This window comes from Medicago truncatula, chromosome 7, assembly GCF_003473485.1.
Source record: "Medicago truncatula cultivar Jemalong A17 chromosome 7, MtrunA17r5.0-ANR, whole genome shotgun sequence".
NCBI lineage: Eukaryota > Viridiplantae > Streptophyta > Magnoliopsida > Fabales > Fabaceae > Medicago > Medicago truncatula.
The window spans coordinates 2,254,868-2,278,434 of NC_053048.1; the positions used below are offsets into that span (position 1 = coordinate 2,254,868).

At 32.5% G+C, this 23,567-nt stretch overlaps 2 protein-coding genes across 2 annotated transcripts; one reads left to right on the top strand and one right to left on the bottom strand.

Annotated features, from left to right (window-relative positions):
- Nucleotides 1-9,678: 9,678 nt before the first annotated feature.
- LOC11418384 (auxin efflux carrier component 8) lies at nucleotides 9,679-13,321 on the bottom strand. The gene is made up of 6 exons (XM_003621065.4): nucleotides 12,781-13,321; nucleotides 11,818-11,995; nucleotides 11,329-11,414; nucleotides 10,949-11,106; nucleotides 10,070-10,146; nucleotides 9,679-9,975 (listed from the first exon to the last, which is right to left on the bottom strand). The coding sequence occupies exons 1-6, from the start codon at nucleotides 13,319-13,321 to the stop codon at nucleotides 9,909-9,911; spliced, it is 1,107 nt and encodes a 368-aa protein (XP_003621113.3). The 3' UTR covers nucleotides 9,679-9,908.
- Nucleotides 13,322-21,433: 8,112 nt separating this feature from the next.
- On the top strand, nucleotides 21,434-23,355 carry LOC11406962 (pectate lyase). Its single transcript, XM_003621067.4, has 3 exons — nucleotides 21,434-21,816; nucleotides 21,935-22,628; nucleotides 22,755-23,355. The coding sequence occupies exons 1-3, from the start codon at nucleotides 21,623-21,625 to the stop codon at nucleotides 23,220-23,222; spliced, it is 1,356 nt and encodes a 451-aa protein (XP_003621115.1). The 5' UTR covers nucleotides 21,434-21,622; the 3' UTR covers nucleotides 23,223-23,355.
- Nucleotides 23,356-23,567: the final 212 nt, after the last annotated feature.

A 23,567-nucleotide genomic window follows, 5' to 3' on the forward strand; every position in this document is an offset into this window, starting at 1 on the left:
AAGATTTTTTTTTTTTTATTACTTGTTTTGTTCCCCAAGAAAATGAAAATTATCTCCACCGTTTGATATAGGAAGATTCTGTGATTTTTTCATTTGAAGTTATTTTGTGTTTTATTTATTTTTTGTTATCCTTTCTTTATGGACAAGAAAAATAATTTTTATTTTACTTTTTTTGTTGCCCACGAAATATGAAAATGAGTCTACCCTTTGATCTTCGCGTTCTTTGATTTTTAGATTTGGATTTTTTTTTTTTTCCTATGATAAAATGAGTGGAGGTTAGGAATTAATTTTAAATTTTATGAAAATATTTTTGTTTTTAAGAATTGTTCTTTATTGAGTTTTTTAAAAATTAATTTCTATGCATAAACAATAAAAAAAACTTTTTTTACAATGCAATCAATTAAATCAGAAGATAAAATCATTTTTGTCCTTGTGAGCTTAACTCAGTTGGTTGAATAATACATGAAAATATGTAAGATCCAGGGTTCAAACCCCGGCCACTAAAAAAAATCATTTTTATTCATTTTTATTGAAATATCTAAAAAAAAAAAAATCTCCGTGAGCTTAGCTCAATTGGTAGGGATATCACATTTTATATACAGGGGTCGGGGTTCGAAATCCGTTCGAACCCCGGACACTCCACTTCTTCACAATTAAATTGTGTGAGCTCTAGCTATTAGGCTACTTGATAAAAAAAAAAATGTCTGCGTAACTTGACTTGATTGTATGCGTGTAAAACAAATTATGTATACTAATTACATATTTTATATTTTATCGAATGTTTTTTTATGTGAGCCGAGCATGCAACTATAGTAATCAATTCCTCAAATTTGGTAGGGTCGTAATAAATGATAAAACTCTTTTTTTGAAGAATTTATCAATGATGCATTCTCAATGCTTGATTCAAACATAAACTTAATGTTGAATTCAAACTCAAAATCTCTTATTAAACTAAAAAGATCCATTATCATTTTCATTCAAATGTTCTTTGAAACCACTAAGGTGAATCAAAAAAACCTGTGTGAAAGGCCGATTTGACAAGATTAAAAATATTGTCCGAACTATTTTGTAGAATCAACGTAAGAAATCCTAAAGGTTGGTATATATCCAATTACTCTCATATTACAACACCTAACTCATAATACTCTCTCTATAAAAGTGTACACCTCCATCTCTCACATCACAACCTCAACCCAATATCATCACACACCGCTCCACATTACAAACCAACCGCATTCTTCAACCATGGCAATTCCAGAAGAGAATTTGACTCCCCGTGAAGAAAGGATAAGAAGCAAGGATAAGCTTCGCGATAATCACATTCTAAGGCTCATGAAGATTTGTATGATTAACATGTTTTTCGTTGGCACCGTGTAACGCTCCTATTTCTATTAAAGCAATTAAACATGCGAATAATACATTTATTCAAGAAAAAGAGGCTACGCCACATTCAAAATTCAAAAACCAATAAACATGTATATAAACCTCAACAGTCGCAGTGGAATATAAACCAGAGTAATCAACATATACATGTCATGAATCAATAAATTACATCAACATAGATGCATCTCAAAATCCCAACATACGGGTAAATCTCCAATCATAACAAATAATTCAAAACAAAAGATCTAGACTACGACAGAGGCCTAGATCAGAGCCAACCTAGACTCTATAAACACCGATACCGGAGAAAGCTTCCGATATCCACCAAGCACAAGAACTCACCAAGCAACTAATCCTGCACAACGTCTACCCATCCAGAGACAGGCAGGCGGTCCATCACAGATCCACTGGGGTAAGTATTACATCATCATAATCCAAATAACAGTTAACATGAATATTTCAATTTAAACATCATGCACTTGATCAAAACCGCAATATCTCACATCAATAATCACCAATCAATCACGTGTGTCATGAACAAATATCAATTCACAGTTATTCATACACAATCATCAATCATATACATCATGAACAATCACCAATCATAAGCCATGAACAATCATTAATCATATTTCATGAACAATTATCAATTCACAAATATTCATTCACAATCTCCAATCACATTTCCAAATAAGACTCATGTCATAATATGCACTTATTGACACATAAATGTGTAACGCCCTAGCTATTTATTTAATTATTTTACTATGTAGAGTATATATATATTATTATATATGATGTTTGGTGATTTATGCGGTGTATTTATATGCATATATTGTCATATATGTGATTTTTGGGTGATTTATGTAGTATATTATTTTATTATATGATTTATTTAATAATAATTAGAATAAGTATGAAATAATAATTATTTTGGTGTTTGGGGAATTAATAGAATTTATTTGAAATTAAAAGGAGTTAAGTGTAATAAAGGGGAGTTGAGAAGACAGTTAAGATAGAAAGTTAGAGTCAGAAACACTTTTACGTGAAACTGACAGTTTTTGGGAGAAAGGAGGGAAGAGCAAGAGAGAACCAAGAGTTGATCATTGCTGTGCATTTCTTCTTCAATTTCTAAGGTAAGGGTGAGGTTTACTTCAATAGTGTAGACTTTAAATTCTGATTTTGAGTTTAACAGGTTTTGGTGAAAATTGGGGATTTTGGGTTTTATGTTGAAATTGTGGATTTTGGAGTTGTGAGTGTAAATTTGATGTTAGAAATAGGTTCTAAGTACATACAGAAAGTTAATTTGCATCTGTAAACTGATTTGGGGAGTGATTGGAAGAAAAATGGGATTTTGGGGAAAGACCAGTTTTCTGGCCGTACTGATGTTCATCGCTCGCCTCGCGAGCATTCATGTCTCGCCTCGCGAGTGAACAACATCATCACTCGCCTCGCGAACAGTCCAACTCGCCATGGCGAGTAACCCATAATAAAACTTGATTTTTGAAAAGTTGTTATAAGATGTTTTGGGGATGGTTTAAGGTACCTAGATAATAATAAAGAGGAATGGTGAAAGTTTTAGATTAAAAAGATGAATAGGGAACTTAGAATTTGGATTTGAGTGAGAAAATGACATTTTTCCCGAGAGCACCTGATTTTCACTCGCCTCGAGTTTGCCTTGAACTCGCCATGGCGAGCTAGTGTTTTTGTGAACTCGCCATGGCGAGCAGATGTGCTCGCGAGGCGAGTTGCACAGTTCCTGAGTGCTAACTTGTTTGTATGATTAGTAGTGGTTTGAGGTTGTTGGATTTGAGCATAGTTATATTTAATTGTGCATTATTATGGATTGATGAATTGCTGGTTGTTGTTATTGCTGATGACTATGATGTATGATTTATTTATTGAACCACACATGTTGTATTAATTGGAGTCACATGGAGTTGCATTGCATGGTCAGTTGTATGTAGATATACACAAGTAGGTCCATTCCATATGCATAAAACAACGGTGAGAGCTTCGGTCCTGGAGTACTAGTTGCTCAACAGCGGTGAGGGCTTCGGTCCTGATGAATGCTTTAACCATTCAAAAGCGGCGAGGGCTTCGGTCCCGATTGGTACCACATGCATAATGCATTTCATTAAGAAGTCTAAGATGGTGTCTTAGCAGCGGTCATGTCATTTGCATGAGTCTTGGTTGTTGTTTTCAGTTATTATCTGATGGATGATGTTGGTGCTGAATATGTGTTTATAAATGTATATATATATTCATTGGGATTATGGTGTATTGTTGATGTTGTTGTTGCTTGTGACTTATACATATATATGTTTACAAGATTTTGTGTTGTTGATTAGGGTGTTAGATTCAATTGATGATTTTAATATCTATATTTATTGTTGTGAATCTCACCCCTTCTGCTTGAAAATGTTGCCCTTCCTATGGGTAACTTGCAGGTGATCCTGAGTAGTAGGTGGTGGCTCAAGAGTCGTGTCTAGGGCTCTGATACGTGGGATGAGAATTATTATATTATATTATTGTTGTTTTCCTTTCCATGTATCGAATTTTGGAACTTGTTGATGTGGCCCTTTGTTGGTCGACTTATTGTTGTTTAGGCTTAATGCCAAGATGTTATTGGAGACTTAAACCGTTGTTGTTGTTATTGAAATGCAAAACTTTCCGCTGCATGATTTTGAAGTTATGAATGATGTTGAATTAAGTAGTTTTATTTTCTATTTAAGAATTTGAAATGACGTGTAGCATGCCCGTTTGTGGAATTACTCTGATGTATATATGCTATGTTATTGTTTTTGGGTAACGGGGTGTTACAAAATGCATGTGGTACCAAATCTCGAAAAGGTCGTCACCTCCGATGGAACAACTCACATCGTATGTAAGGGTTCACCCCCGACTTACATAATCTCCGAAGTAAAAGAGCTCAACCCTTTTACAACTACACGACTATGATGCGTGGACATGTAACAAGACTCGATAATGCGACAACAATCACAAATTTTCTCCACAATATATAGGACAACACCCAATTATATTGTTCATCTCCACATCATTTGCATTATCAAGAAAACACGCCCATACACAATTAAATCATAGTATTCACCATCACACATCAACATGATCATCAATAATCAACAATGTCATTGAACATCAACTATATCATATAGTTTCACCATTCTAAACAATTATCATATTCCAAGTAAGAGAACATACAACATCTCATGACAAATATCATATCCAACATATAACCATTCAACATCAACTATCACATATAGTTTCACCAACTCAACATTTCTTACATTCTAAGTAAAATAGTATACACATCTCATGATAATCATCATATCTCATACAATCATTCATTCATACAACTTCACTTAGCCATATAAGAATAGTCACCACAATTCATAAGACAATTAGTTCAAGAAACATTTTTGACCAAAGACCGTGTCAAGTGGCAAACGGCCAACATTGACAATTTCCAAGACAAAACAACATAGACAAGTTGAGAGTTCTCAAACAACCTTAACCAATCATGTATTCATGAATTTAAGTTGCCTCCAGACAAGTAAACATTAATCCAAGAACAACTTAAGTTCGTATGAAAAACCCCATTTCACAACTTTTCACATTCCCACCCGAAATATCACCTTTTACATGATTAGAACAAATGAACTAAAACCAAATAAATCAACTTTAGGACCTCAACCATGTATATACATAAGTCACATATGAGTGCAGTAGTGTATACATTAACGTTTCATAGGCCAACTCTCTTAAATTCAAGTTTTGCAAAGATTCATATCATAAATATTTCATTAAAGTCAAGAAAACACAAGGACTCACTAAGCCCTTAATACAAAGCTATTTCTTCCATAAAAACATCCCTAGATGATTAGGATAAAGTCCCTACACTTAGGAAGAAGTTTGGAACCAATTGGAGCGAAGAAAATTGCATTTTTGAGGTTTTTGGTCAAACAACATCGTGGCACGATTTTTCCAGGATCAGACAGGATGAAAACCTGGTCAAAATCGTGGCACGTTGGCCCCGAATCGTGGGACGATTGTGGTTTGACAAACAACATCAGATTTTCAACTTCTACGTTTTCGCGCATAAAAATCAAACCGTTAATCTGTTTTCGATGCCGTTTTCACCTACTTGTTTATGACACTTAGCCCTATCTTAATGTACAGAAAAAGTCAAGTTTCAACATCCTCAAATTCATTTTACAAACCTCACACAAACACTCATTTTCCAAAACGGTTAACAAATAAATTTTCAAACGAAATTCCCGTTTTCTCCCAAAACGACTCGACTATCATAACCACAACATAAAAACAGAAATTCCATCAAGTTTAACTCATCCAACCACATAGACAACTCAGTCAACAACTTTGTATATCAAATTCCACTTTGGGTTCTTCACATGAACATCTAGCACAACTTCACTGATACAAACAACTTATTTCATAAAATGGAATACCCTGATATCATTCAACAACAACAACATATCTACTTCAACAACACTTCATTTAGACATGAATTCAACCATAATTCAACAACACAATATCCAAATCCAACAATTGAGCAAAACACATAAGTATCCATTTTCATCAAACCAACAACAACAACTTATTTCACAACAACAAAATTATGAATCATGCATACCCAAGTCATGAATTAGCATCCATAACATCACTTAACAACGACAACATCTATTGATCATGAAACTTATCACAATTCATCAACAATCATGCATAATTCACCAATTGAGCATAATTTACAAACTACCCATTTTCGTACATCATGAACTTGCAATTTCATCATCAACAATTCATTTAACATCAAATTAACATATTCAAACATATATCTACAACATAAGCACGAATTTCAAAGATTGGGTTCATGATAATCACTTATTCTCATAATCAATTATGCATAGAACAAGAGAAAAAAAATTAACTAAATGATTATGATAAAGACTAACCCCCTTACCTTAGATAAAGATTAATTCCAACTTAGGCTTCAATTTAGCTCCTAAGTTCACTCCAATTTTTAATTCTTCAAGTTCTTCTCTCTAACCCTTGCTCTTCTCTTCTCCCACTTTCTCTCTCTACCTCTCTCTAGAAAATATCTTATGAAATGAATGAAGTGATATTATCCTAAGACAACTCATTAAGTATAACCCTTAATGAGCCTAACCTAGTTTCTAGTGGGCTTAACCCATTTATATTCAAACCACAAATATTTCTACACTCCAAACGATATTTAACTAATAACGGTAAAATGTCACTAACGGTCACTAAACGGTAAGATCTTAATTTTATTCTAGGAACTTAGTAAAATAACTATTCTCACTAATCACTAAAAGTAATTCCCACCAAAAATTATAATATTACCTGTTCTCACAAAATGACCAAAATACCCTTAAGTCGAAAATGACTAAAATACCCTTCTAACTTGGAAACCCATGAAAATGCACCCAATGATGATTAATCACACACAAACACATAAAACACATAATAAAAGTAATTAAAATAAATCTAGTTAAAAATCGGGCTGTTACACACCGTGCTGAAGTGTAAAAATGAAGAATCAGGAAACTATTTTGAGAATCATATCGTCAAGATTTGTTTCTACCTATTCTTGGGCTCACTACAAGTATGTTTTAGCATAATATTCACCTTCATCTCCACATTTGGAGCCTCTCGTGGAATTGCAGGCTTCAAGTGTTTGACAATCTTGGTAATTCTTGGGCATGGTGTTTGTTCTTTCTTCCTGAATATCCTGTTCACCCTCCGGATGAACATTGGTGAAAACAAGAAAGACAGTGATGAAGATCCCTCACCTTTCTCTTTGTTTATTGTGTTATGTGCTATTCTATCTGCTGCAACATTGGTGATGGTGACTTCTTTTAAATATCCAAGCCAAAACAATGGCTGGTTTCAATTACTTCCAACAACGCACTCCCTTGGAGAAGACGATGAGATAAAGACGTATGAAACCGATGAAACAATGCATCTTCAACACATTGCAAAAAGTAACCTTCGTGCTTAATAATTGTATAGATTCTATTGGTTCTTTAGCATTTGTCAATATTGAATTCTAAATTCATTTATTCGTTCATAATTGTTTTCAAACAAAACCTGCAACTTCCTTTAGTTGTAAAATTACAATAAATTTTTTGAATATTTTCAATTAACTCGAAATCTATATCGTATCTTAAAACTAAAATTAGCAGTTCAGAGATAAAAAATAGATGGACAGAACCTAAGAGTAAATATTATAGGCTCTATTTGGATAAAAAAGCTTAATTAAGTGCTTATAGCATAGGTGCTTATCATACAAGTGCCTATAGCATAATCACTTATTATGTATAAGCTATTTCTATGCCAAAATATTAAATAATGTCAAATTGTTTTCATATAAGCTACAAACTCTTTCATAAACTATCTTAGAGAGTCAATAAACTATCTTTCATAAATAGTAAATACCCAATATGTGAATAATTGAGTCAATTTATTCATCCAAGACACATTAGCATGACGTACTTCTCCTGTTTGAATCGGGGTTTGAAACCAAACTTCTCTTCACGAGGATAGATGGGGCGATTTAGGTAAGATCCATTGTAGATCCAACTTTCTATTCACTTGTGGGATTCGGGTGGTCTAGGGGGACCATCATGGCTCCTCTCCTCTCGAGAATTTATACATCTCTTATCGGTATATGGACAACTATCTCTCGAGCACATGTTTAGGTTTGACCTCAATAGAAAAAGAAAAACGGAGCACCTAACAACATATCTTCACAGACCAAGAACTATGAGATCACCTCTTTCATTCTAGGGTGAAGGTGGGATCGTACCATTCTCTTCATTCTCTTGACTCGAAATGGGAGAAGGTAAGAAAAAGGATCTTAGAGTGTCTCTTAACGTCTTCTTTTTTCTTCTCATGAGATTCTTCGTCCTTTCTTTTTCTTTATTTCCATTTTTGAATTATTCAATTCTCAATTACAAGAGATGCATGGAAGGACTCTTTTTTCGAATCACCACTTAGTTTAGTTTTATTTTTGTAAGCAAGGGTTGAAGCCCAAGGAGAACCGAGGGGTTTAACGATTCGGTATGGTTAGGTTTTGATTAATAAAAATGTTCAAACCAATTAAATCTATACCGGTTTGATTTTTGATATTTTTCAAAAGTTGAACCAAGCCAGATTAAATCGACGATATATTTTGGTTTGGGTCGATTATGTACATCAGTACACCTGAAATGAAATTAAAAAATAAATAATTAACTTTTGCTTAGTTTTACCAACATCATAACTGAACGGATTCAGAACTATTACATCAAGTAAAATGATAAATACATTCAAGTATGCATAATGATTCAAATTCCATTACATTTCAAAATGACCATTCCAAAATGGCATAATTCAAGTTTGGATACTAATCGAGACAACAACACATTACCTACAAATTAGAAAAATAAAATGCAAAACAGTTAAGACAAATAACATCTCCTAATTAATTATCACCTTGTGATCCTTGGGTTTATGGAACTTGTGAACATTGAGATTACACAACGAAAATTGGTTTTTAACTTATTTTTTTTTGAAGAGAACATGTTATGTACTCTACTAATGAGCATGAGTTGTGTCAATTCTCACATCGAAATTCATTCATATAAGATGAGTTATGTATGATGAAAGAAAATGTGTTCCAATATTTTTTTTTTAAAATTCAAGCCAATTGACATGTTTCAATTGATAGAGAAGCATGATCAAACTCAAAACAACATCTTCGAACACACTCTCTTTCGTCAGCACTCTACTTATACATAGGAATTCAATATGAGAATATGCAATCTTAGTAGCATAGGACACAATTTAGATCCGTAATTAATAAAATTTAATAAAAAAAAACTTATACAAAAGTCTAATACTTTTAAAGGAAAATACATTAATAATTCAACATTAATTTATAACCTCTACTTAGAAAAAGATATTTGTGATTAAAATAAAAATTTTATTTGTGCTAGTAATCTTATCGTGTAAGTTAATTCTTTTTTTGTAATAATCTCTATTAATTTCATAAATGATTAAACTCCTTTTTTTTTTTTTTGGTACAAAATTATTAAACTCCTTTATTGATGTGCTGCTATTTTACCTTATGATTATCAATCTTAACCCTAGTCTAACGAAGGAAATAATTCGGTTGATGAATTAAGAAACATTATCGGAGTTTAAAATAGAGGTCCCAGGTTCGATCTCAAAAACAAATTTAACCACCGATTTAATAATCAAACTGAGATAAAGCTACAATAATACATTTACTTGTATACACACAGCAACACTAATTTCTAGGGTGCCTCTAAAAAAACACTAAATTTTTTAGGGTGATAACATATTTTCTTATCATTAATCAATACTATTTATACTTCACTGTGTAAAGTGTTATATTTTCAAGCAATGTAATGTAACTGTTTATAACTGTTTCTAGCATATATATTTAACACAACCCTTCAAAGTGCTAAGAGGAAGTAGAAAGCCAATTCCACCGGCAAGGCAATGAGCATTCCTAACAAGATCCTATTAACAAGAAACAAGAACAGCATCAAATCTTAAACAATGTAAAATATATGTATTAAAAGTTTATGAAAGATGCTTTGAAATTACTACTTACGCAGTGCTTAAGATGGATGGATGGACATTATATTCTTTAGCAAAAACAAAAGGAACAATTCCTTGTGGTAGAGCTGCCTGCCACATGCAAATATCATATATTAATATTTAGGGCATCCAACAGTCACACAATCAACACATCGGAAATTGTTCGATTAAGATCAAATGGTCCACATTACAAGTTTAGCGAGCATATATCTCATTATATTAGTAGTTAGATCAAAATCAACGGCTGAGATTATCAACTGCGTAAATGTGTGACTGCATGCAACCCATTTCTTTCCTTTTGTTTTAGTTCTCAAATTTTAAGGAGAAATGAATTCTAGTAATTTGAAGTTTGGCCCAGAAGGTAAGTAAAATCTGGTTAAGAATTATTTTAGTCAAGGATCAAACTCTTGCACTTCTGATCGATTCAACCTTAACTTGCAACCACTTGAATCCAACCATTTCTAAGGAGTAAAATTACACATTTTAGTCCTTGAAATTGTAAAAAAAACTTGATCAATTTAGTCCTTCAAATTTATGAAATAACAATTTAGTCCCTAAAATGATGGAATTTTTTTTTTCAATTTAAAGGATTAAATTGATCTATCATTAAAATTTAAAGGACTAAAATCTCTCTTGACTCAATGTATATTATTTAATCTCTAACTTTAAATAAAGGCAAAGGTTGAGGGCACATGTTAAGAACCTTATTATAGAAATACATTTATAAAAAATTGTGCATTCAACTTTTTAAAAGTTGATATGTTATATTTTTCAATGCAAAATTATTTTTTTTGAGTTGTTTAACATGTGCCTTAAAGGCATAAGTTAACATACCCTTAAATAGATGATCTGAAAAGTAGTACAGAAAAGAAAATTAAAGAAAAGATGTCACCTGAACTATTGCAACTTTAAACAATGTGTTTCTTAAACCAATGACAATGGATGCCAAAGCCATTAGAGCAGGTCCTACCAACACTTTCAGTCCAATTGCAACCACTGTATTCCTTGGCCCACATGCTATGATGCTTGACTGTGATGCCATAAACAGACCTGATAAATTAATATCCATCAATAAACACACAAAAAGACCTTTTAATGCAACTATAAGAATTTGAATATTGTTATTTACACTTAATTAATTTAATGAAAATATATTATTATTGAATGTCAATATAAAACTAATTTTACATCGACAATGTATATATTTTAAATCCTTATTTTCATAATTTATAACAAGAAAGGAAACTAAGGATAATTTATATATAAACATACCTAAGCTGAACATTGCCATACCAAGACCTCCATTGGACAACAGTTCTATTGAATGATTAATCACTTGAGGCATATGTATCCCCCACCTGCAACATGTTATTATTTATAACCTTACTTATGATCTCCTTGTGACTAGGAAATTATATCCAGAGAGATTAATTTCTATAAACTAACAGCTATGAAGCACGGATACGGATACTGACACGACACGGATACTTACACGTCGACACCACTAATAATTTGAGAATATCATATAATTTAGTGTATATATATGTGTCAGTGTCGTATCGATGACGGATACCAGGATACGTCTGATCCTAGGAGTGTCATAGACTAACAGTATAAAACATTTTACATATGCATTCAATCAAATCATACCATTGCGTCAGTTTGTGATGTTACTCTCTAAAATATCTCTCACAAATATCTAGATGGTGAGTTCTAATTGGATATAGAAATTAAATCTATATATACATACATAATAATCACCTGAACTGTATGCTTGACCAAATGATGCCTATTAAAGAGGCAAAAGTATTTGGATTTCTGATTAGCTTCTTCCCCACTGTGACAAGAATGGGAAAGATCTTCATTTTTCTTTTTGTTCCAACAGGTTCTTCATCTTCTTCTCTTTTTGATTGTATTTCACTCGCCGATTCCGATTCTCCTTTAAGTAAACATCAGGAACTGAATGTAAGAAGCATGGTTCTAAATTGCATTTGCAGAAAAATGCAGCCAATGAAGCCACATTTGCAGTTACAATACCGTTGCAGAGACCTCTAAAACCTTTATATTACGAGTATAATTGCACTTGCAAACCACAATTTAAAACTATGTTAAGAAGATAGAAATGATACCATTTCCCTTTGCACCACTATTAAAATCCAAATATTTTACCATATAGACTACCATGAAGCATAAATGTGATGTAACATAGATCAAGGTGTTAATTTATAGTAATTCATAACTTGTATGTTACTAAAAAACGAGGATATAAGTTATCATAAAAAAATCATTTGAGCAATAAATTTAGATGCAATGTGTATCTAAATGAAGTAAAAAAGAAAATACCACATGGAAACAAGAGACAGTTAAAATGTAAGTTCTGGCCCTACATTGATTGTTTAGATTACTTTATTTAGATGAAACAAGATTAATTTAAGCATATGTTATAATTTCTTACATGATTTAATAAAAATGAATACAAACCATATCTAATCTCAAATGCCATTGATAAAAAAAAAACAAGTGAAAATGATACATGTTTTTGAATTAGTATTTGATAAACACATACGAAAATTGCAAACAAAAAACACAGGAGACTTGATTGCAGAGTTCGGCCAATTATGCCTACGTATCCAGCTGTAGAGCGGATGCAATACCTTTTTACTAATTAAAATCCTTATACATTGTAAGATAAGATTTAATTGCTTGTTTGTTTGTTATTTGTACCTGTGTCTTGTGATGGAGGTGCAGATAGCATGTTCTTGGCAGCATCAAACTCATAAAGAAATAAAAGCAAATTGTACCAAATCATACTTTGCAAGAAAACAATCTGAGCTAACAAGACAATAGCTTCATCCTTATACATTGCTTTTAACAATGGAATTCCAAGAATCAAAGTATTAGGAAGTGTTGATAATGAAAAACCAGTTATAATCCATTTCAAACCACCTTTACCACTAATCTTAATAATTGCTGTTAAGAGAACAAATGCAAGAAGTTTCTGAATGAAATCAGAAAACATTAGTTTTAGGCTCATTTTGTAGATATTGTTGGAAGAAATGACTTGAAATGATAAAAGAGGGATTGAGAATTTTGCAACAAATTTGTTTATTCCTGAACATTGTTCTTGTGTGAAGATCTTAAACCATTTCACTGAGACATAGGCTAGTATCATTGTTACATATAATGGGACAGTTGTTGTTATTACATGATAAACATTGGCTAAGGAAATCATGTTGTGGATAGATGTTGAAACATTTAGGGTCATCTACTGTTTATGAAGCTGTCTTGCATGCTTTTTAGGGTACTTTTAATTTAGTGTTGAATAATGAATGACTACGATTAAATTAACTTTTTAATTTGTCGTGTAACAAGTGTGAGGTAGAAGTCTCACTTTAAATGAAAAAGTGAATTTTAAACAATATATAACAGAGACGATCAATAAACTCTGTCACCTAAGTTTTGGGTAAATATATGGTGTCCAACCCACTTGTATCTCTCAGACTCCTTTAATGACCCAACAATGGTATCACCTGATTACTAATGTCACCACTTTCAAATTGAAGTTCAAAATACTAGACAATAATGTCGTTGATGTTGATTCAATAAAAACGATTTTGAGGCAACAACATCAATTGGGTCACACTCTCAGTTCGCGGGAACGATTTATACCATAAGCTATACTTATAGAGAGTGACACCGATTGTTGTTAGTTTCAAACGATTTTCAAACATCGGTCTGTCGTAGACCATATAAGACAATTTCACGCATAGAATACACTTTAATTAATAAGATTTTTCATATGCTTTCTTTTATTCAAATAAGCGATATTATTTAATTGATAAAAATTACATTGTGAGAGAACCTTGTATCATATTGAACTATCAACCTCATCGATAGTTTAGGATGAAATTAACATATAGTGTTTATTAAAGAACTTGAGATTTTCTTTTTTGTCTAAGGAAATTTCATATGAACTCAAGTTACAATTAGTGTTCTTCCATAAGCAACCCCTAATTAAGCTCTAATCACTTAAACTAGAGAAACAAAGGTTTGTATATGCAATATTTGATTGCTAATTTAAGCTTTTCCTTTTCCCCTTATATCTTGGATCTTTCAACATGCACATCAAATTAGTTTCATTATTCTCTTTTTTTCTTAATCCCTTTATTTAAACTATTAACCGCATGCTTGTTACACATAATTTTTTATTTCACTTTGCAATCAAAAATCTTATGATGTTTTGGTGGATATGTAATGATTCGACAATTATGTGATAATTAAGAAAAAGAGTTTATTAATAAACAATAAATAAAGTGAATGTATTAAAGTCCACAGGAGCCAGGTACAAAAGATTGATTCCAATTTTCTTCTTGTCATTCTTTCGGTACGTAGGTTTCTTTAGCAAAAGCAAAGCTAGATTAAGACCAACATGCTGACCCAAACATTTAAAATATTATAAGTCATTATATAATTCACTTTTTTAATGCAGAGAAAAATAATAATTCAAGTTCGTAGTTTTGGTAGGGTCAGCTTTTGTCTCAAATCTTTAAGAACAAGTAGTAACGATCTTCAATCAGGTATATGCAAACTTTATGACATTAGTCATTAGATTTTTTTTACAGAAGAGGACAAAGCATAAAGAAAAAGAAAACTAAGAAATTCAGGAAATATCATCAAACAAATGACTCTGAAGTTCATTAGGGAGAGTCTCCAAAATATGAAAATCTAAAAAATCTATTGAAATTAGCAAGCCAATTTGCACTTCTGTTGTCTTCACACCAAGTATGGTTAATTTTGACAGTCTAACTCAAACTCAAAAGATGTCGAATACGCATAATCAAAGTGGGAGTCGTTCGACCACTAAAATTATAATTTTCAGTAATCATATCGACCAAGATCTTAGTCATTAGTCATTATATCTATCTATCTTTTAAGAAAACAAATTGGTCGGTTCATCGAATTGAAAATGAATTAATACGTTTGTTCATACATATCAACAATACTAATATTTGTTGTTCAATCGATTTTCATCGTTACAACTTTTCTTTCTTTTTAAATTTGAGTTATTTTTTATTTATCAACGCGGTTGAACTATGGACGAAAAGTCTTATCGGTTGATCTCCGGTTTGATTTTAAAAATATTACATTATAGGGAACTTCTATGGTACATCCACAATTTTGAGTGTACAGGTATTCTTGTTGCACAAAATTTATAAATTAACGATCACTTTAATGAAATAAAAAGGTATTTATCAATATTTATATTTTAGAAAACATCATTTCATAAGAAAAACCATCATTTCATTGTTTATAAGGATTATATTAAAAAAATTACATTTTGTCATAAAAAATAATTAATATTCATTGTTATGAGTAATAAAAATTCTTAAAAATTAAATTTTATTCCGTCGAAGCTTTTGGTAAATAAAATTTAATTATCTTAGTTGTCAATGATAGAAAATAATTATTTTTCTTCAAAAAAACAACTGATTTATTATTAATTTTACGACTTGGTGTACCGATACACCCAAATTCATTGGATGTACCATAAAATTTGCCTACATTATATGCTAAAACATACTTTCGTTAATTTTTTCTTTATTAATTAGTTTAAGTTCTCTTTTCCTTTTTGCTAATGAAAATTAATAGACTTTTCAATGCTGTGAAGGAAGAATATGTTGATTGTGAGTTAAGCAACAAAGGACTGTGGAAAGAACTGTGTGAAGAAGAATACTTTCCAGTTTTGGTCAAAAGTGTGAAAACAAGTGTTCAAGTAGGGAATTTGCTTTCAAAAATGTGATTTTTTTGCCATAAAAGACCAATCATCTCTTTTTTTAGATTGTGTTTGTAAACGAATATTAAAACCAAACCATGAGAGATATTATATTCCAATGATAGTAACAAGATTAAGAGAAATTCTTGTGTGGTCACAAAATTTTGCACACAATACTTGAATACTCAGAAAAATGAAAAAAAAAGGAAGAAAGAGAGAAGAAATACTTGATATGAAATTTTTGAATAATTAAATGATATGTGTTTTTATATACGCGTACGAAATTTGTGTCGAAAATCTTGTGTCCATTTAAGTATTTTTCTAGGATTAAAGCAAAGTTGCGCGTTGATAACCAATTTCTTTATTATAGTTTATAATCGAACAAATATATTGAAGAAATTTCAGTATTAATTCTTAAATTTTGTGGTTTGCTTATTCTTTGTCTCTTACCTTTGTCAAATAAAGTCTAATTTATATGTAATTGGTGTAATCAATAACCTTTTGAAAGTGCACAATAGGTAGTGTTTTTTGTTTTTCTAACAAGGCAAGTTTACTTACAATAGTCACATTGAGGGATTCTATTTAGCTGATCATAACAAAGATTAAAGGACATTTGTCAGACAAGAAAACTTGTTGTCTAGACAAAGTTTTCGACAAAAAAATGCTCCTAAGCTTAATAGGTACACAATCCACAATGTCCTATTTCATTACGGTTGGCAATGTTTTGGATTCGAGTGTGAGTAATTACATTAAAATTATTATATAAATGAGTTAAACTTGGATATATAAGAGAGCATAAATTATATATCCAAAATTTTGCTTGGAGATGTGATCCATCGATCTTTTGGTAATCTTTGATTATTAGTTCATTGTTGCTTCCATAACTTCCACGAGATTTTTTAACAAGTGATATCAGAGCTTTAGTTTGACTATGTGAGAGACAAGAAGTGGTTTTGATGTATTAATTAAATCCTCATATCCGACTTTTTTGGATGAAGCTATGAGACATGTTATGTTTTTTTTTTTTTTTTTGTCCCTCAAGAAATCGGACATGTTATGTTAATTGTAATGACAATGTAAGAATAAAATGTGGTTTGTCTTATATTGAATATGAATATGCTAAATGTTAGATATATATTTAAGATATGTGACACATATATTTAATACTTTAATTATTTTTTTTGTACGGAAATGTGGTGTTCCAATTTCTTGGTGATCTTAGATCATTAGTTCGTTATTGTCGTGGGTGCTCCCCACCACTAGTGACCTTATTAACAAAAATTGCACATCAGTCTCTTTGATCTCTATTAATTAAAAGCTTAAGTTAATAATAATTTCTTTTTTGGATAAGCCAAGAGAAAGGACATACATGAAGAGGTAGCACCGACATCCCAACTAGGTTGGCATCCCGATGAACCTTCATCCTATGCCGTAAAATTCAAAATATTATTAGAAGGGGGGGGTCTAGACCAAATCCTCAAAATAAGAAAGAATTAGGAAAAGAAAACCAACAAACTGACATCTGTAATTAGGCAAACCGCATCTATCCCGAAAGAAATCAAAGTTCAATTCTGGAAGTAAAGTCGTCAACCAAACTAAACCTTGTACTGCATGCCCCATATTAGCCAACCTGTCAACACAACAATTGCCTTCGTGATAAATATGAGAGGAGATAATCTGCACACCTATAATATTCCAATAGAAGAAATTCATTGGGCAGATGGTGAGGGATCTCCTGTGGAACAGGTTCTATACGGAGTGAAAGGAGCTTCAACTTTCCTCTTGTAATAATCTTTGATCCGCTGCCAAAGCTCCATATCATGTTGAATCCTTGGATTACTATGATACACACAATACCAACTTCATGTGTGGCTAATGAACTTGCAATGGGAGCCGAGCTAGACATAATGGCCGCGACCGCATCCTCTGTCAGCACAATTTGCATGCCTAAGCTGCTGTCTACGGGTACCGAGTATGCAGCAAAGGCAGAGGTTGTTGGGAAGGGGTCTGAAACTGAATTAATGGCATAGGCTTGTGTGACTGAACCATCTACCAGTGTTGTAGGGACTGTGTGCATCGCAATATGGTGTGGATGCACAACTGTGGTCGAGGGCATGTCTTTAGAAGAGGTAGTGACTTCCTCGTTCACTGCAATGTTCAGAACCGGCGAAGTGCTCACCTCCCTAACCGAATCCAAGGTAGCACCATCAAAATTCTCATGCACGTCTACGTGCTCTACATAAGTCAAAAGCAGAGCAGCAGCAACAAGAAGCTTTGGAACACCGTCGTTCCGAGATTTCGGCTGTGTTCTATGCACTTCAAGGGGGTGCACGTCATCGTGTGCAACATCGGTAAGCAAGTCCAAAACACGGATAGCTAACTGAGGTAACGCGCCCTGAGGAATTGCATCTAAAACATTTTGTAAAGCAAAACTAAAAGAGTTGCTCAAAACATCCTTAGGAGGAGCAATGTTTTGAGTTTTAGACCGTTCTTGAGTATCTATGATAGTAGTTGAAGTTGAAGGGGATGTAACATCCTCAAAAATCATTAACTACTCCACTAGGGTGATGTGTTTACTTAGCATAGAGGCAATGTTTTGAGTTTTAGACCGTTCTTGAGTTTTAGGTTCCTTCAAGTTGTACACAATTGCTATCTTATAGATGCGGGTTTCTAGGGTGATGTGTTTACTTAGCATAGAGGCAGATTGTAGATAAGATTAGGTAGATGCATTATGAATTTAGATTGGTGTCTTAGATTTTAGAATGCTTTTATCCAAACATTTGGTGTTCTTAAAGCCTGAGCATCGTCCTATTTTCTAGAGTTCACGTACCTAAGATGGTTTGAGATAGTCCTCGACCTAAATTTTAAAAAATTTAAAAAATAGGCTGATGGGGTGAATGTTAATAATAGATTATGACACACAAACCAAACGAGTCCTGTTATAGATTCTGACCAAAGTAGTCTCAATTGGTCTCAAGCATAATTTCCATGCATACTTGAAAGTAATATAATGTGAGTAATTTATTGGAATAGAATGTGAACTTTTTATCTAAGATATTGACAACGTATACTATAGAAACCTACTAAAAAAATAGTAGTAATACAAAGATTGAGGTTCTAATGTGTCATAATTTATGGTTCAACCTATTATTATGGTTCAACCTATTACTAAAAAAATAGTAGTTGAGAAGAATTAGGATTTTGTGGTTGTTGATGACATTGGTTCGGAGAATGACATTCATGAGCATCAGGTTGTAATGTTTCTAATGATATTGAGCATTGTTTCAAAGACATCGTTGGAAGTATCATCAACAGATCCAATTTTAAGTAGCGTTGCTCAAAAAGATCTTGCAATTACCCAATAAGTTTTTGACTCTAGAAATTCCAAAGAGAATGCTGCTGATAATACAAGTTTCACACCCAATGTGTCAAAGAGTTACCGAATGAAGATGAAGTTCAAAATTCAGAATATCAAACACACTACTCGATACAAGGGTGATCATATCAAACATTACTCATTAAGTTTCTCTTTTGAAGCATTAGGAGTGTTGCATTGTCGTTCATTCTCTCCGACTGGGGATGTTATGGTTTGAAAAAATTCGATGGATGAGGAAATTCGATGGGGATTTTAGGGATCTCCTAGAATATCCAATTCTCGATTCCCTTAACTCTTTTTTATGTTCTTATTGTCTTTTGTCTTGGGTACGACACATCCCCCAACTCTTTGTATTTCTTTATCTTTTATTAATAAATTTTTGAGTATGTTTGTAAAGGATTTTTAGTTCCAGAGCTGTCAAACTAGATATATATGTCTATAGCGACTTTGATGCAAATTCATACTCTTGTTTTAACTAAAAAAGACTTAACACACGTTCACTTATTGTTGGATGAATTTATTAGCAAATTACATTTTTAGATGTAGTTAATATTTTTTTAGTCAATTTCTTTAAAAAAATAATTATTATTTTGTTTATATACTTATTCTCGCAAACAATCTAAATACCGGCCGGCTGGTTTACATAAGCATAGTCACATTACATTACCATTTTTGGCACCAAAACATCTCATGGTATTCCACCATCATTATGGAGGGGCATGTTAACAAAGGTAGCACCTCAAAGTCTTGTTAGCTTAGCACAAGTTGAAGGGACATTGCTAAATATATAGAGGCTGAGTTCAAATCTCAGACACCACATTTATTCATCTTAAGAGATGAATTTTTAACTATTAGACTATTTGACCAACGAAAAAGGTAGCATCTGAAAGGCAACTCAAATACGAAACACATGATATAATTATCGATCAACATTTAAGTGAAATGGCTTATGTACGTAGTGGATTAAGGTTTTGGAAGAAGATATGGAGTCAATTTTTTATATTTTTTTATGGTTGCTCTTATTTCAATGTGATGATCTACTGGTCTCTTCTCATGACATGACAATGGTATCAAAGCTTATAATTTATTTAAATAGGACCGACTCCCTTCATCAAAATTCTTTTTGACAATGATGGTCACACATCATCTTCCGTGGATAGAGTGACAACTGATAAAGAAGGTGTAAGTGTATGTAAATGAAAAAACCTCCGTTTGAAGAGAAGCATACCAAATGAATGAATGAACTTACATTTGAGAGAGAAGTTATTGTTAGTTAGTGTGAGCTACAAGTTTCATATTAAACAAAAAAAGTCGACGTTGAGCATCATATAAATAACACGAACTCATATACCTAATGTCTATTTATGTTGTTGCACTTTGCCTAATTTGATGATAATATACATTATATACTATACTTTGCAAAAATTGGGAAAAATGAAATTATCATTAATCAAAATGGTAGTAAGAACAATTTTGTTACTTCCCTAAGAAAACAATTTTGTAACTATGTTCAAGTAGATTTGAACTTTGTCTACTAAAATAACAATACAACTTTAAGTCTTACCGATAAGCTGACACATCATGGACATAATATACTATGGCTTAGAAGATTTGTGTTCAAATGATCCAAAACCCATTGCTTTGAAGTTTATGTAATTTGCTTATTGGTGTATTTGGTTATTATTTGTTTACACTCGAGTACTTCTACTCAATTTTTTTTAAAATTATTCTATGTGAATTATTTTGGCTCATGAAACACACAATAATGTGTGAATAAATTGTCATATACCCCTAAAAAAAATTGTCATATATAATTCAATACAAACAATATTGACAAGTAAAGACATATAAATTATTTTGAAGCAAATAAAAAACAAATTAACAAAGCATGTTTATCCGTATATAACGGTTAGAATGTGAGACTTTTTCAGTATGGCCAAATTTGGCAAATTTTAACCAAAGGAAATAGTCATAAGAAGTTATTATTATAAAACTATTACGAGAATTTGCTGGCCAAGTGGATAGATTCATAGCCATTGCTATTTCAAGCAAATATTATTTGTATGAGGACCCTTTCTTAAGCAAATTTCAATGGATCAAGAGTAGCCTAAGAAAATAGAACGGTTATCCACCACATAAGGTTCTAAATATAGAACCAAAACTTTCATTTCTACCATTATATAAAGCATGAGAGTTTACCATAACTCATATACCCAGCAATATATGACTTCAACACAATAAAAACAATCTTGGTTTAATATTTGGCATTGGTGCTAAGGTCAAGTAATTTTTCTATTGAAATCTCAAGACCTTACCCATCCTTGTCATACAAACCAAGAACAAAAAAAAAAAAAAAAAGTTGTTGAAGCCTATACAAAACCTTCATTATCAAGATATATTCAGCTATTTGAATAATAATGGCTGCAATTGCAATGAAGATTAGCTTTATTTTGTTGGTTTTGGCCATAACTATTCCATGCCTTGAGGGTCGTATTGGTGAGTTTGATGATTACCTCAAAGCACAAGCTGAGATGGCTCGTCAAATTGCTTTCAAGTCCTATGTACCCAATCCTGAAAACATCACAACCGAGATCAATATTCACGTTCATTTGTACTTTCTATAACTTTTCTATTGTTATATTATCATCTATATTATTTATTTATTTATTCATCTTGATTAATCTTGTTCCATTCTCAAAGAATATGATATAATTTGTCTTTGTAATTAGGGCAATGGAAGCGGCAATGAAAGCAGAAGCAAATGACACAAGGAGGGAACTAATGAGCCAAAAATCACGTGGTGGTAAAGGACGTCGTAGAGCAAGATGTATGGCCACCAATCCAATTGACAGTTGTTGGAGGTGTAGAAATGATTGGGCCAAAAACCGTCAACTGTTAGCCACATGTGCAAAAGGATTCGGTAGAAGGACTACAGGAGGACTTGGTGGAAGGATCTATGTTGTCACAGATCCTTCCGACAACGATTTGGTGAACCCAAGACCTGGAACTCTCCGATTTGGTGCCGTTCAAAAGGGACCACTTTGGATTATTTTCCAACGTAACATGGTCATTACATTGACTCAAGAGTTAATGGTTTCATCCGACAAGACCATCGACGGTCGTGGAGCCAATGTGCAAATTAGGGAAGGTGCTGGAATTACCATGCAATTCGTCAACAATGTCATCATTCACGGTCTTCGCATCAAGAACATTAAAGCTAAGAATGGTGGTTTGATTAGAGACTCTTTCGATCATCTCGGAGTAAGAACAAGGAGTGATGGTGATGCTATCTCTGTCTTTGGTTCATCAAACATCTGGATTGATCATATTTCCTTATCTAATTGCGAGGATGGTCTTGTTGATGTCATTCAAGGCTCTACTGCAGTCACCATCTCAAATTGCCACATGACCAAACATAACGATGTAAGTATAATTCATTTTCCTTAATCAATGCCCTAAGGGCACGTGTTAGCATTTTCGTTTAGAATATTATACCACGTACACTACATTGCTAATTCGGTCGATGTATATTGTATCTATATATTTTAGGTGATGTTGTTTGGAGCTAGTGATACATATCAAGATGACAAGATTATGCAAGTCACAGTTGCATTCAACCATTTCGGACAAGGATTGATTCAAAGAATGCCAAGATGCAGATGGGGATTTTTCCATGTTTTGAACAATGATTACACACATTGGATCATGTATGCCATTGGTGGAAGCTCAGCCCCAACAATTCTTAGTCAAGGAAACCGTTTCATTGCTCCTCATAACAATGCTGCAAAAACAATTACACATAGAGATTATGCACCAGAAGCTGTTTGGTCAAAATGGCAATGGAGATCAGAAGGTGATCATTTCATGAATGGTGCTAACTTTATTCAATCTGGTCCTCCCATCAAGAGTCTTCCATTCAAGAAAGGGTTCCTAATGAAACCAAGGCATGGATCTCAGGCTAATAGGCTTACCCGCTTTTCTGGGGCACTCAATTGTGTTGTGGGTAGACCATGCTAGAATAATAAATAAATACCTAAAGTATATTCATTAATGTACTTCATATATGAAGAAAATAAACAAGGACAAAATGATTGGGAATGTTAATCCCTTTTCAACTTTGATCTTTGGGAGTAACTTCAACCAATGTTTTTTTTTTTTGAGCAAATCTTCAATTAATGTTATTATTGGATTGGAATGATCCAAATTTGATCAATTGATAAATATTATTTTTGTTTCTTTTTATTTATATGTTTTTTTTTCATGCAACTTTTGTTGGATAGGATTCTTAATTCACTTGAAATAGTTTTCCTTCCTCAAATCTCTCTCTCATTCTCATCGATTTTTTTTTATTATAAGAAAAAC

Bases quoted from the DNA above. Each gene is read 5' to 3' on its own strand.
- LOC11418384 (XM_003621065.4), bottom strand. From the start codon at position 13,321: ATGACCCTAAATGTTTCAACATCTATCCACAACATGATTTCCTTAGCC. The intron at 11,996-12,780 runs GTACAAATAACA...GTTTACTTAAAG, and splicing joins ACCTCCATCACAAGACACAG to GAGAATCGGAATCGGCGAGT. The intron at 11,107-11,328 runs GTATGTTTATAT...TTAATTTATCAG, and splicing joins TATGGCAATGTTCAGCTTAG to GTCTGTTTATGGCATCACAG.
- LOC11406962 (XM_003621067.4), top strand. From the start codon at position 21,623: ATGGCTGCAATTGCAATGAAGATTAGCTTTATTTTGTTGGTTTTGGCC. The intron at 21,817-21,934 runs GTACTTTCTATA...CTTTGTAATTAG, and splicing joins ATCAATATTCACGTTCATTT to GGCAATGGAAGCGGCAATGA. The intron at 22,629-22,754 runs GTAAGTATAATT...TATATATTTTAG, and splicing joins ACATGACCAAACATAACGAT to GTGATGTTGTTTGGAGCTAG.